Here is a 15,427-nt window from a genome sequence, read left to right as displayed (position 1 = left end):
GCAGCCTCCAGGACTTGTGCACGATCATCCCGTGCTCCACCAGCTGTAGCAGATCCCCCTCCGTCACCGTGGAGGGGAGGAAGTCGCCCTGGATCCATCCCGCCGGCAATGGCCATTGCCGCCGCTGAGCAGGCGCCGCCGTCTTCCCCTTCTTCTTCCTCGCCTCCATCTTGCTGGTCTGGCCCTTGGTCATGGCGGCAGCTGCAAGCCCTCGGGAGGAAGGAGAAGGGAGGAGTATAGGAGCGCTGGAGGTGGTGAGAAGGGCGGAGCAGGCGAGAGCAAGGGATTCGGCGAGCGTAGCGGAGAAGCCTCACCACCAAGATTTAAATAGGGTTCCGACTGGGTCGCTGGCAGGTGGCCCCGAAACCTTATCCCCCGACCCACCGCGGCGATATTAGTGGAGAGGTTGAAGGCGCGAGAATCGAGGCGTCAGGCGCTACTCGAGCGCGATGGCGTCATCCCCGCTGAGCGCGCGGAACCCGAAATTTGAGATCCCGGAAAATCCGCCGCTGTCAGTTGACCGGTCGCGTCAAAAGATGCCGCAGAAGCACTCGGCTTCCGACAGTCTGTTTCGCGAGTACTTCCACTCGGATCGTTGGTCAGAAAAGGTAAAATGGATCGGGGCAGGCAACACCCAAGCCAAATCTGTTCCAGTCGGATCCAAACTTCAAGCATCGCTTCGTCGTTTCAACCCCAATCCATTCGGGGACTAATGATGGGGTCATAGTCCTAGGCTAGGGTCATAGGCCTGTCTTGTAGGTCCTACCCAAGGACTACCCCTCACAAAGGACAAGGCCCTTAGTCAGTCCCGACTGAATTAAGGAGTCCCCATCATCCAGTCGGTAACAGGTCCTCAACCATCCAGTCGGAGACTAGCATTCGGAGGATACCAAGCTAACCGACTGGCTACACTCGGCACATCGTAACCTCTCTGGAGGGAAACGGCTGTACGTTTCCGGGTGCATTTATTAGCATTTAGAGCATACGTTACCTGTAACGTACGCATTCAATCCCCACTACTCCACCCCTGTACCGGAACCGTTGTGGAGGGCAACGCACTCTATATAAGCCGCCCTCCCCCACTGGTAGAGGGGTTAGCAACTCATTGTATTCCCTATTCCACTCGACAACAAAGCTCCCTGAGCACTGAGACGTAGGGCTATTACCTCCACCGCAGAGGGGCCTGAACTCATACATCCTCGCCGTAGCTGGGACTCTGCCCATCCTTTGCGTACCCTACACATCTACTGTCAGGCTTATACCCACGACAGCTGGCCTTTTGAATCAAACTGGGTGCCCCCTTTGCCGTCTGCCATGCTGGTGGGCGGACGACAAAGGGGCAAATGAGAGGGGCTTTGGTGGTACCTTTGCCGTCAGTCCACCAGCACGACAGACGACAAAGGGGCAAAGGGCAGACGACAAACTACCTGTGGGCCCAGCAGGCTGCCGTTAGCACTTGACGGAGGTGCCGCAGATGTGCCATCCCATATTCTTTGTCGTTTGTCCCCTCACGGCAAAGATCCTTTGCCGTCAGCTGTCTCTATGCAGACGACAAAGATGCCCTTCACCGGATTTTTGTTTGCCGTTCAGTTTGTCGTTTGCTGACGGACGACAAAGGCCTTTGCCGTCCGGGCTGGCCCCCTTTGCCGTCCGCCATGGCACACGGCAAAGTATGTGCTCCCTGTAGTGTGGAGAGGAGGAATCCTACTCCTAGTAGGATTGGAGTAGGACTCCTCCACCTCTAGTTTCGGTCAAACCTTGAGGGTTTGAGGCTGCCTCCTCCTCTCCCTCCCTCCTATATATACTTGAGGAATTAGAGGCAGCCCTAACCCTAATTTGCCATGTGCTCCCCCTACTTCTCTCTAGATCTGTTTCTCCTATAGTCTAGTTCGGCGGTGCTTAGGTGAAGCCCGACTGCATTAGTTCACCACCACCACCACCACGCCGCCGTGCTGGAGAACTCATCTACCTCTCTGCCTCTCTTGTTGGATCAATAAGGCGGGAATCGTCATCGACCTGTACGTGTACTGAACGCAGAGGTGCCGTCCGTTCGACACTAGATCGGGATGGATCGTTGATGGGATCGCGGGACGGATCGTGATGAGATCGCGGGACGGGCTGCGGTTTGGATCGCAAAGATGTTCCACTACATCAACCACATTATATACGCTTCCGCTTAGCGATCTAGAAGGGTATGTAGATTCACCCTCTCCTCTCGTAGATGATCATCACCATGTATAGGTATTGCGTGTGCGTAGGAATTTTTTTGTTTCCCATGCAACGTTCCCCAACATTTCTTAGCTAGGTTACACTTGAGCAAAAAATGATTTATTGAAAGGAATTATAGAGAAAGGTGTCTACAATAGTCTTGCCGGAAGTTAGCAATTTAAGGAGATTGTGCACAAACAGGCATGGCACTGGAAGAACCAATGTATTGATTTTGAATGAAAGTACAATGCAAATGGAGTTTAATGAGAAGAAGACCAATACCCCAAGACGAAGTTTGTTCCCTAAAAGGACAAGTATGATCCTACTCTTTGTAAGGGAACAAAAGCCCAAGATGATCTTACATCACAAGACCACAAACTCAAGGGCAAAGACAAGCTTCAAAAAGAGATTGACTCATTCAAAGAATAATCTCAAGCCATGATTAAGTGGGTTCCAAAGGTCGTCAATATACATATCTAATCCCCTCCTTCTTGATTGTGGCTATTCTTCGATCACCTCCTCGATGACATGACGAACGACGCATCTGCTTCTGCTTCCGCCCTCCATACATATATCTAATCCTGTGCTAGGATTAGTGTTTGATTTACTAGTGGTAGCAACCAGTATGGACATGACGTTTTTGTTATGATCTCGAGTGCATGACTAGCTTGAGCAATTTGGTGCTTGTTTCAATTATCATCGCTATACTATACTATTCATGTTTTATCCACTGTTTTCATTAATTATTAAATTAAATGAAAAATTATGAAATATTCAACACAACATACTTCCATATCGAAAGGAGAAGAATTCGATTCCATGAACATCCTCCCCCCTTCTTGGTAGAAGGCATATTTGCTACTGAAGTCCAGATACCAAACCCGTCACACAACGGACCAGATCATCTTCCATCCCGAGCCATACACACACACACACACCTTTCTTTCCTTTTTCCTTTTTCATTAGTTATTTATTATTCCAGGATTTTACGAAAAGCCATTACACACCTACCCACCTTCTAGAGCCTTCCAGGTGGCCCGGACCGAGAGCCCTTGCAGAATCCGCCCGGTGGGCCACGGCCATCCCGGGCCCGCGCGTCATGGAGCCCGTGTACAACTCCGGCACCGAGCCCGGGTCGCAGAGGGGGGGAAATCCCAAACCCCTCTCGCAAGAAAGAGTCTTTATAGCTAAACTAATCCCCTCCGGCCTCATCACTTCGCCTGCTGCCCAGCGACCCGGAGAGAGAGACGCAGGCGCCGAAACCTAGCGACGCCGCCGACGACCCCCGGATCCGCCGGCCATGGCGACCCCCAACCCGCCGCCCCAGCAGGGCGAGCCCTCCTCCTCCGCCGATCCGTAAGATCCCGCCCCGATCCGCCCCCTCGAGCCCCCCCGATCTGGCCCTCCCTTTTGCTGATTCGTTTGCGGATTTGGTCGCAGCAAGGCCAAGAAGGACTACTCGACGGCGATCCTCGAGCGGAAGAAGAGCCCCAACCGCCTCGTCGTCGACGAGGCCACCAATGACGACAACTCCGTCGTCGCCCTCCACCCCGACACCATGGAGAGGCTCCAGCTCTTCCGCGGCGACACCGTCCTCCTCAAGGTACGCGCTGTTCCTACGCGGCTCGCCTGTCTAGGTCGAAATCTGGGTGCTCGGGCTGGTTAATTTTGGTCCCGATCTAGGGATTGTGGTTTCGTTGCTAGCGATTTGTTGGGCTCATGGAACCGGCCAGTAGCTTAGAGTGCAAATCTGTAGGAAAAACCTAGGCTTTTGCCGTTTTAATCTCTCCTGCGAGCTTTGGTTGATGACAATTTAGTGTTTGGTCGGGGATATTTAGGGATCTGGTGGCCAGGTATTCAGATTACTACCTTGTTATGTTATAAAGGCGTTCAATTCTGAGCTTGGTCTCGAGATTCAACACGGTTCTGGGTTATATACATATTTGTTATTGAAGGGACGGGGCACTATAGCACATAGCTGCTCTCCTGTTAGCCTAGAATAACCAATCTAATGGAAAAAAATATTGTTCTACCACACTGCTTATTGATGTTTGGATAACTGCATATTAGTATGCCTTATGGGATAAGATTTGGCTGACTGATGCAATTCCATTTGTTAACTTTGCCAATGCAAGTTAATAACTGTGTGCACTTGGGAGTTAAACCTTAACTTTCTCATGTACCCTATTTCTTTAATAATACCAAAGCACAATGTAATAGAACCTGCTCCTGTTTGGAAAATATAGTACTCCCTCCGTCCCAAAATAAGTGTCTCAACTTTGTACTAGCTCTAGTGCAAAGTTGTACTAAGCTTGAGACACTTATTTTGGGACAGAGGGAGTACTTGGTTTGTGCTGCTACTGCCGATACTTGGGATTTAGTATGAAAAATTATGTATTGATGTGTTCTGTATCGGACACATTTGGTAGATTATGTATTTTGTGTATCACCATGTTTGCTGAATTTTGTCTCCTCTATTGGCACTATATAATTATTTTTCTAAAAGTTTGCAATCTTAAATTCATGTCTGCTGAAATCTTGTGTATATGTTGTTGCAGGGTAAAAAGAGGAAAGACACAATCTGCATTGTTCTTGCTGATGACACATGTGATGAGCCGAAGGTCAGAATGAACAAAACCGTCAGGAAAAACTTGAGAGTGAGACTTGGTGATGTGGTGTCTGTTCACCAATGCCCTGATGTCAAATACGGGAAGCGTGTGCACATACTTCCTATTGATGACACAGTTGAAGGGATTACAGGAAACTTGTTTGACGCCTTCTTGAAACGTGAGACCTCTCTATCACTTTAAATTTTCTATTGTATTGTAAAGCTGTTAGAAAGAAATATGCCTGCTCTTTTTGTGATGACCCCAAGTTAGTTTAAATCCAGTTCTTTTGCCTAGCATTGCCATACCATCTGAGTTATTTAGGTGAAAGTGAAACTATTTACAACTTCGATTACAAGTAGTGGAACATATACCTTTCTCAGTTTTTAAACTAATAACTGCTATTTTCCAAGTCTATCCACTGAACTATTATAACAGTACCTTATGGTACACTTCAAATGGGATTTGCTGCTAAACATATATAAGAAACCTTGGTATGCTTTTGTTTTATTGGGATGATCTACTGTCTGCAATCTGCTCTTTACTTAGTTGCATCCAAGTGCATTGCACTAATATTGTATTCTGTCCTGTGGTTTTCAGCATATTTCCTTGAAGCTTACCGTCCTTTGAGAAAGGGAGATCTTTTCCTCGTGAGAGGTGGAATGAGAAGTGTGGAGTTCAAAGTTATAGAGACTGACCCAGCAGAGTATTGCATTGTTGCACCAGACACTGAGATATTCTGTGATGGTGAGCCTGTTAAGAGGGAGGACGAGGAAAGGCTTGATGATGTTGGCTACGATGATGTTGGTGGAGTCAGGAAGCAAATGGCCCAGATCAGAGAACTGGTTGAACTCCCACTGCGTCACCCTCAACTTTTCAAGTCTATTGGTGTGAAGCCTCCCAAGGGCATACTGCTGTTTGGACCTCCTGGCTCTGGCAAGACTCTTATTGCGAGGGCTGTTGCCAATGAAACAGGCGCATTCTTCTTTCTGATTAATGGCCCAGAAATTATGTCCAAGTTGGCAGGAGAAAGTGAGAGCAACCTCAGAAAGGCATTTGAAGAAGCAGAGAAGAATGCACCATCAATCATCTTCATTGATGAGATTGATTCAATAGCCCCAAAGAGAGAGAAGACCAATGGAGAAGTTGAAAGGCGTATTGTTTCTCAGCTGTTGACTCTTATGGACGGTCTTAAATCCCGTGCACATGTTATTGTTATGGGTGCTACAAACCGCCCAAACAGTATTGATCCTGCTCTCAGAAGATTTGGTAGGTTTGATCGTGAGATTGACATTGGAGTCCCTGATGAAGTTGGGCGCCTTGAAGTTCTCAGGATTCACACCAAAAACATGAAGTTGGCTGAAGATGTGAGTGATCTTATTCTTAGCTATTAATATTTGAACTCATGATTTTCTCATTTGATTGAACGTGTTCTTGATTGTGCTTTCTAATTGTATTACAGGTTGAACTGGAACACATTTCACGAGACACCCATGGTTATGTTGGTGCTGATCTTGCTGCTCTTTGTACCGAGGCTGCTCTCCAGTGCATTCGTGAGAAGATGGACATTATAGATCTTGAGGATGAGACCATAGATGCTGAGATACTGAATTCCATGGCTGTTACAAACGACCATTTCAAGACTGCACTAACAACAAGCAACCCATCTGCTCTCCGTGAAACTGTGAGTATTTGGCACGATCTCTTGTGTTGATTTTACATGTATCTGGTTGTTTTACACATGTTTTGAAGGTCTTAACCGTCTTTTGTATATCAGGTTGTTGAAGTTCCCAATGTCTCTTGGGAAGATATTGGTGGTCTGGAAAATGTCAAACGGGAGCTGCAGGAGGTATTTACTGCTCTTTTGGTTATCTATTCTCAACTTTGCTGTGTCCTAGCTGTAACTTGTGTATAACACAAATGAAATTATTGCAGACTGTCCAGTACCCTGTGGAGCATCCAGAGAAATTCGAGAAGTTTGGCATGTCCCCTTCCAAAGGTGTTCTGTTCTATGGCCCTCCTGGATGTGGTAAAACCTTGTTGGCCAAGGCAATTGCAAATGAGTGCCAGGCTAACTTCATCAGTATCAAGGGACCTGAGCTGCTTACCATGTGGTTTGGTGAGAGTGAGGCTAATGTGCGTGAGATCTTTGACAAGGCTAGGGGGTCAGCACCATGTGTCCTCTTCTTTGATGAGCTTGACTCTATTGCTACCCAGGTCAGTCTATCTCTCTCTCCCTGTTACTATGTTTCACTGTTGTATTTCTTAATGGCTGATAACTCTTGAACCATGGTATTACAGAGAGGAAGCAGTGTTGGGGATGCTGGAGGTGCCGCTGATAGAGTGCTGAACCAGCTGCTGACTGAGATGGATGGCATGAACGCCAAGAAGACTGTCTTCATCATTGGTGCTACCAACAGGCCAGACATCATCGACCCTGCCCTTCTTAGGCCAGGGCGTCTTGATCAGCTTATCTACATCCCTCTTCCTGATGTCGACTCGAGGCACCAGATCTTCAAAGCTTGCCTCAGGAAGTCTCCTTTGGCCAAGGATATTGATCTCAGTGCTCTGGCCAAGTACACCCAAGGATTCAGCGGTGCTGATATCACCGAAATTTGCCAGCGTGCTTGCAAGTACGCCATCAGGGAGAACATTGAGAAGGTACAAGCAATTTTGTATGAATTGACCTGTGCAGTATTTAGGTTTCTGCCATCCTATGTTTTCTTTTATTCCCATCTTTCTAATGAAACTCATCCTTCCAGGACATCGAGAGGGAGAGGCGGAGGAAGGACAACCCCGAAGCAATGGAGGAGGATGAGGTGGACGAGGTGGCTGAGATCAGAGCTGCCCACTTCGAGGAGTCGATGAAGTATGCCCGCCGGAGTGTGAGCGACGCCGACATCCGCAAGTACCAGGCCTTTGCCCAGACTCTGCAGCAGTCCCGTGGATTCGGCAGCGAGTTCCGGTTCCCTGATCAGCCGGCCGCGGGCACCGCCTCCGCCGCTGCTGCCGATCCTTTTGCATCCGCTGCAGCAGCAGCTGAAGATGACGACTTATATAGCTAAATCCTCCTCGTTGTTGTGGCCTTAACTTACCCGTGATTTCCTTCGTATACTGTTATGTTTTGCTCTGGTATGCAAGACACGGTCAAACTATGTACTTAAAATTATTATTGGGATGCACTGATATTCGTTACCTGCCGGTTATTTGCAGCTGTATCTTTTCATCTGTCATCCCGTGTTGCTTTGCACTTGTATGCTGTGTTTAAATCCCTAATATCAGCTTGACTTATCGAGCTCGGCTATGTTCCTCTGTCAACCAATTTTTGGTCGCTGTGGCTCACGAGGCTCATAACTTCTTGGTTCTCCATCTTCCCGTCCACGTACTCGCATACCCGGTTAAATTTATCTGGCAAATTTGAGAACTTTGTTTAATTTATCTGGCAAATTTGAGAACTTTGTTTAACATCCGGTTCTAGAAAACTTGAAATAAACTTAATCAAAATATGTCAACAGTGTGCGTAACCGTGACCGAAAGAGGACACGGTAGGGTTATGTCTGACGTAAGTAGGTGTTTAAGATCATTCATTATTAATTCACGTCCGATCATGCATAGACCATCCCCCTCTTAATCTTATACTTGTAAATTAGCCACCCAAAATAAATGCTTAGTCGCTTACTGCAGCCTCATCACTTAATCATATCTAATCCATTAAGCTTTACTAGTCTTGTTACCTTTGGAAATTAGATTGTTGAGTTCATGTGGCTCACAGATTATTACAACAACAGTTGCAGGTACATGTAAAAAGTTACTTTGACGTGAGCGCAATGATTGTTCTATTTGGAGTTTCTTCTTCTTCATCGATTTAGGATGGGTTCTAGGCCGGCAGCCTGAGATAACAAAGATGGACGTCATTCTTTTATCGTTTGTTTTCGTTCGTAGTCGGACCGTGCTCTTCTTCATGATGATTGTATATTGCTGTACTGATGTGATCTTGATGTAGTGTAATCTAATTCCATACTCATCTTTTCAGTACTTGTACTTGTAGGTGTTCGGGACACGTCATATGGTAGTATCTTCCTTTGATCTGGGAAGAAAAGAGCCATTGTTTTTTTTTCAGTCGTTCTTCTTTTGAGAAAATCTTTGCTTGCCAGTTCCAAGGCCACATCAAGCAGTTATAATTAGTCTAGGAATTGGAATTTGCACATGGGCTGTAAACTGTAGTATGTTAATTTTTTTTGCGTGTGTTCCAACTAGACATATGCTACCGTGTATTTATGCGCTAACAGGTATCCTGGTTTTCATGATTTTTTACCAAGCAATGAACTAAATGACATGTCAACACAGTGCTTTGGGATATTTAAAGTGTAGTTATATTTTGGTGACTAATTACCCAGTGTTTTTCTTTTTGTCGGGTGTACATCAACATGATAGTTTATTTACATTAATTTGCATTTTCTGGCATTGACTCCTTTTTTTAGTAGATATGGCATTGATTCTTGGCCGACTTTACTTTGTTGTTATTAGTGTAAGAAATTAAACCATTCAAATATCTCTTTATTGATAGATGATATGAGTTTATATACAACGCCAACATGTGTCTCCAAAGGAGGCGTCTATTTCGAAAGGTTGCCTCCAAAGGATGCAACGCTCTAGGGTGAAAATCTCCTCACGGTTGTAACAACCCATGCATGAAGAGCGGGGATTATTCCATAATTAATGATGGGTTAATTATTTTTAACACTCTTCCTAATCACCGATTGACTGCATATGGATTCATCATGTTGATTATGTCTCCTTCATATGAGGAGTGGTGTAGGATATGCTGTTAAAACTCCTTCCAACCCAGTGGGAAAAATAAGAAGAAAATGATGCAACATATAATGATTATTATCTCTTTTAACTCAATACAAGAAAACTCAGAGAGTTTAGAGGACAATAAATATGTCGTATGTACTTTCCTAAAAAACCCGATGGGGAAACATAAACCATGACATATGATCTCATGTTGATATTATCTCATTAAAAACCTTTATGAGAACCTGTAAAGTAAACTCATGAAGGGAAAAAGAGTATAACATGATGCATTGAACATGAACAATTCAGGAAGACACCCCCCCTGATTCTTGCAAATTTCGAAGCCATCACATACCAATTCCATGAACACATTCTGAAATGTAAAAGTTGGTAGAGACTTGGTGAACAAATCAGTTGCATGATTTGACTCGCAAGTTATGCAATATAAAGATATTGCTTATTAGTAACCTGTTTGCATCCGAGCAACACAAGCAACATTATCGTTGAGATAATGGTTGGTGGATGTAGCCATGAGATCTGTTTCAAAGACTCTTTACGAGAGGGCTACCACACCTAGTAGGAACACCAACCTAGTCTATGATCTAACATAGTAGGGATCTGATTGATGTATCCAATGATATTGGTGTCCAGATTTCTATCACAATGAAAGATTAGGACAAAATATTTGATGCATTGGAGATATCGAAAGATATTCTTAATCTTAACCAATTGTGTTTGGTGGATCGAATGCATAAGCTGTGATATGGAACTTTATGTCCCAACATCATATTTCCATCTCCTCATGGTCTAAATGAATCTTTCTCTATGTCTAGAGAACGGATAACCATGGGAATTATGGATAAGACTTGTCCACAATCAATTTGTCCAATATAATCTTGACATAGACAATATGGTGTACCATAATGTACGAATGAAGATGCTCAAGTTGTAGTAACGAGCGGTATTTCGGTTTACCCAAATTCTGTTGGAAAGATGTATTCAAATTTGTCTTTCCCGCTTCCAAAAAATTCCGCTAGTTCGACGATCATCATGCTACAAGTCGGCGATCAAGATGCCATAGTTCGGCGATAAAACACACCCATTAGTTCGACGATTAAAAGGAAGGAATCATAGACATGGAACGAATGAAACGGTTGGCTCCTCTGCCACGGGACCGGCCGAGGTCGGCGCACACGTGGGCGTAGTCGGGCTCGAGCTCGGCGTCGGCGTAGTCGGGCTCGGAATCGGTGTGGTTTATGTGCTCGGGCTGGGCATCGTCATTGGTGTTGCCATCGTGGTCGCCGCCGGTGCGAGCATGCGGTTTAAGATGAGGCCGCACTCCGCGAGGTACCATGCCTTCACTTGCTTGTCCATCGTTGACATATATGCCGCCATCAAGAACACCAGGTCGGTGTTCCTCTTCTTCGCAGCGACGTTGGTCCTGAGAAGGTCGAGCTTGACGTCCTACTTCGTCATCAACGCCGACCACGCGCGTCGGATTTCTCCTCCTCTTGGCGGCGATGGTCTTGGTGTTGGCAATACATTGCTCAATCAAAGATTGCAGCCGATCGGCAGCGGGCACCACGGCCCTCGCCGTCTTGGCTCTTTTGTTGCCATCGGGGAGCCCTTCTGCCGCGATCGGGGCAGGCGTGTCCGGATTGTAGGTCTCCTTGGCCTTGGCGTGTGACAGCCCGATGCCGACGTTCCAGAAGATTCCCCTTCTATTCCGTTTTCGTCGTGTGGTTATTTTTATTTGTTGCATCATCATCGCATCTTGCGCATCATCAGCATTCCATCGGCATATCTGTTGCCGCCAGTTTTCAAAAGTTGCATCCGTTGTTAGTTCCCGGTTCTCGTCGTTGTCCGTTCTCAGCCCGACCACACACGCACGCGCCCGCGACATCGTCTAAATCCTTGTTTTTAAAATTGTGTATCAAACTTTCTCTGATAGGTTCGAAACTTGGTGTGCGGTCTTATTTTAATATAGGTAGGCCGTATGCCAATTTTCATCGCTATCGGAGTTCGACGGTACCCGAACGGTCGCGCCGTAGCGGCACCGTATTCGGTTACCGTCGGACGTTTTCGTTGTTTTAAACCCCGATGTCGGGCTGCCCGTTTCCCCTCTCATCTCTGCCTGGCCCCTCTGCACAGTGCACCGACCTCCGCGCGGCCTAGTCCGAAAACCTCTCGGGACCCGAACCGGGCGGTCGTGACCGTTGGATCCGGATCAACCCCGTTTTACCGCAAACCGTCATCGATTTGTACACTAGACTCCCTAACGTGCCTATTTTCGACTGTCTAATTAAATCGAAGGGTCCTGAGCTAGTTATATATATATATAGAGAGATCAACCGTGCCAACCCTAAAATTTAGGGACAAATTCCCCTGTCCCATCCGCCGCCGCCGCACACCACTTGGTCTCCTCCTCTCTCAATTTCCCCACCGAGCCAATCCCCTCCATCTCGCATCAGCGCCACGCCGCCACCTGCTGTCTTCTACCTCGGGATCCCCAGATGCAGCCAAGCCATCCTTCATGCCGAGCCATCGGAGCCATGCCCCGCGCCCGACAGCACCCATGCGCCCGAGCCTCGCTCGAGCCACGATGTTGGAGCCCCGCTGTCACGCCCAAGATGCGACCCTATCCTCAACTTGGCACGAGGGCCTCGTCAGTGATAGAAGCGCATCTCGTCGTGTCGCAAGAATGGATATCGTTACAAGTACATGTACTGAAAAGAAGAGATATATATAGAGTTGGCTTACACTCGCCACAAGCTACATCAGAGTCACATCAGTACATTACATAACCATCAAGAGTAAGAGCAGGGTCCGACTACGGACGAAAACAAACGAGAAAATAAGAACGACGTCCATCCTTGCTATCCCAGGCTGCCGGCCTGGAACCCATCCTAGATCGATGACGAAGAAGAAGAAGAAGCAACTCCAAATGAACAATCAACGCGCTCACGTCAAGTAACCTTTACCTGTACCTGCAACTGGTGTTGTAGTAATCTGTGAGCCACAGGGGACTCAGCAATCTCATTTCCAAAGGTATCAAGACTAGCAAAGCTTAAAGGGTGAGGCATGGTTAAGTGGTGAGGTTGCAGCAGCGGCTAAGCATATAATTGGTGGCTAACTTACTAGTACAAGAAATAAGAGGGGGAAGATCTACGCATAACAGATGTGAACCACTGATGATAAAATGAATGATCCTGAACACCTACCTACGTCAGACATAACCCCACCGTGTCCTCGATCGGAGAAGGAACTCACGAAAGAGATAGTCACGGTTACGCACACAACTGACATATTTTAATTAAGTTAAATTCAAGTTATCTAGAACCAGTGTTAAACAAAGCTTCCACGTTGCCACATAACCGCGTGCACGGCTTTCCGAAAAGATTTAACCCTGCAGGGGTGCTCCAACTAGTCCATCACAAATTACCACAAGCCGCATAGAAATCCTCAATCACGAAGCTCGCGATCTCGCCGGATTCCCTAGTGGAAAAACCTCAACTCTGAGTTTACCCAAAGCATCACCGGAATCCCGATGCACAAGATATCTCGTCAAAGGTAAAACTAATCCAGCAAGGCCACCCGGTGTGTCGACGAACCCGATAGGAGCCGCGTATCTCGTTCTCAGGACACACCATCTATGCAAAGTGGACGGGAGCCAAACCTCGAGTTGCCCCATGGTGGCACCGCCGACTGCTAGGTGGGTGGACCAACACTCATGCGGAGCACTGGCCCGGGGGTTGATTAAATTTCCTCGGGTTAATTACTCCCTATGCAGTTCATTAGTGATTAGGCAAATGTAGTACCAAAGTTGGGCCCTGCCAGACCAGCTTTAATCTAAAACGAATTATCAAGGGGGTCCCCATAACAACCCCGATCGTGTTAGGATCACTCATTTATGGAACATAACACCGGTAGCCGAAAACTAAGGGGGCAAAGGTGGAACAAAACACCAGGCTAGAAAGGCCGAGCCTTCCACCTTTTACCAAGTATATAGGTGCATTAAATTAAATAGCATTAAATATGGTGATATATCAAGGAACCCATGTTATCACATGGAAGCAACTACTCCTACAACTAGCAACGCTAACAACGGGGTTAAGCAAGCAGTAACATAGCCAATCAGTGGTTTGCTAGGTCGAACAGGTTGAAGGTAATCATGGCATTGTTGAGAGGCTGATATTTAACATGTGGTAGGCATCGAGACATAAACGATAGAAGCGATAAAACTAGCATGGCAATGATAGTAATGGTATCTGGGGAAATGATCATCTTGCCTGAGATCCCGCTTGGAAGAAGAACAACTCCGTGAAGTCGGCGAACCAACGTAGTCGAACGGGTCCTCACATTCCGACACGCTTGCGGAACTCTGTCGAGACGGAGCAAACCGGAAACATACATCAACACAACTGTTCACCACATGATGCACAACATGATGCACAACCTAATATGATGCATGATCAGTTCAATGATGCAAGGGATGGCATGGCAATTCACCTCACGCAAATACTACACATTAAATGAAGCTCGACATGCAGCGGGTTGCATATCGACGAAACTCCACGTTTAATTATTAGTTCACTCCCGATTATTCACACGACAATATTAAATGTTGTTAACATGGCAAGGGGTGAGCGATGAACCTACATGACAACCTAGTCGACAACACGTCGGACTTAGAACGGAGCTACGACACAAGAACATGCAACACAAGATTATATGCCATGAATGCGTCATGCATGTGAGTTCATAACACGGGCAAGAAGGGAAAGAAACAGGTATCGCCACGACGAGCGAAAGGGGGACTATGGTGGCAAGACGGACACGATGCCACGACAACGCTCCTATCCCGATAACTCGTCGAGATACCGTGCCAACGAATAGGGAGCGCGTGCGGGAACGCTAAATAAAGATGGGGTGATCCCGATTACCGAGTTCCCATGTGTCGGGGCACAACATAAGAGGGACAACGTGCAACGGCCAACATACGGTGCAACATACATACTTTCATCCCATACAACACAAGCATTTGTTACACGACACGCCTCATCGGTATACCTTCGACGCATGCGATTCGAAGCGGATCGGTTCGTAGCGGACAATGTGGAAGTAGTCGTACACGGTCTCGTTGACGGTAGTCATTCTCTTGCGCCGGTAGACGATCTTCAGCGTCGGTAGTCGAACACGGGTCTTCGGCGACGTCGAGGAAGTCGAACTCGTTTCCAGGGTCGTCGAGGTCATCGTGGTACTTGCGATCTTGTCAACGACCCACGGCCGCGGGGAGGGTGCTCGTGGTCTTCGGCGACGGAAACCAGCGACACCACAGCAACACCGGCGACAGCAACTATCATCGGCACACTATGGCAAGCAGGCAAGCTGGCAGCAACATATCGGCAGCGGCATCAGCTACTAGCCTAGCAGCAAACGGCAAGAGCAGCAAAGCAATACGACAGCTAAGCAACTACATACAACAGCACAACTAGCTAGCAGGAGCAAAAACTACCTAGCAGCAACTAGCAAGCAAGCAACCTACAACTACTAGCAACCTAACAACATGGCAAACAACACCTAAGCAACTAACCCTAGCTAAGCAGCAAGCAAGCAGCAAAGCAAGCAACTATCTTGCAGCTATAAGCAACAGCTACAGCAACACGCAAGGAGGCTACAGCTAGCAACTAGCAACCTAATCAGCAACCAGAAATAGGGAAGCGAAACGGCAGCAGGCAAATAGAGCAACAACACGCAGCACCAGCAACCGCAACAGCTTCAGCAGCAATTGCAAGAGCAGCAGGCTTGGCACAGCA

At 47.1% G+C, this 15,427-nt stretch overlaps 1 protein-coding gene across 1 annotated transcript; it reads left to right on the top strand.

Moving 5' to 3' along the window:
• Positions 1-3,353: 3,353 nt before the first annotated feature.
• LOC123449462 (cell division control protein 48 homolog E-like) lies at positions 3,354-8,009 on the top strand. Its single transcript, XM_045126699.1, has 9 exons — positions 3,354-3,564; positions 3,649-3,811; positions 4,767-4,995; positions 5,415-6,181; positions 6,277-6,498; positions 6,592-6,663; positions 6,750-7,031; positions 7,116-7,475; positions 7,577-8,009. Exons 1-9 carry the CDS (start codon positions 3,509-3,511, stop codon positions 7,877-7,879), a joined length of 2,454 nt encoding a protein of 817 aa, XP_044982634.1. The 5' UTR covers positions 3,354-3,508; the 3' UTR covers positions 7,880-8,009.
• The last annotated feature ends 7,418 nt before the right edge of the window (positions 8,010-15,427 follow it).

This window comes from Hordeum vulgare, chromosome 4H, assembly GCF_904849725.1.
Source record: "Hordeum vulgare subsp. vulgare chromosome 4H, MorexV3_pseudomolecules_assembly, whole genome shotgun sequence".
Classification (NCBI taxonomy): Eukaryota; Viridiplantae; Streptophyta; class Magnoliopsida; order Poales; family Poaceae; genus Hordeum; species Hordeum vulgare.
The sequence above is the reverse complement of the archived record's forward strand: the minus strand, read 5'-3'. Positions and strand labels throughout refer to the sequence as shown.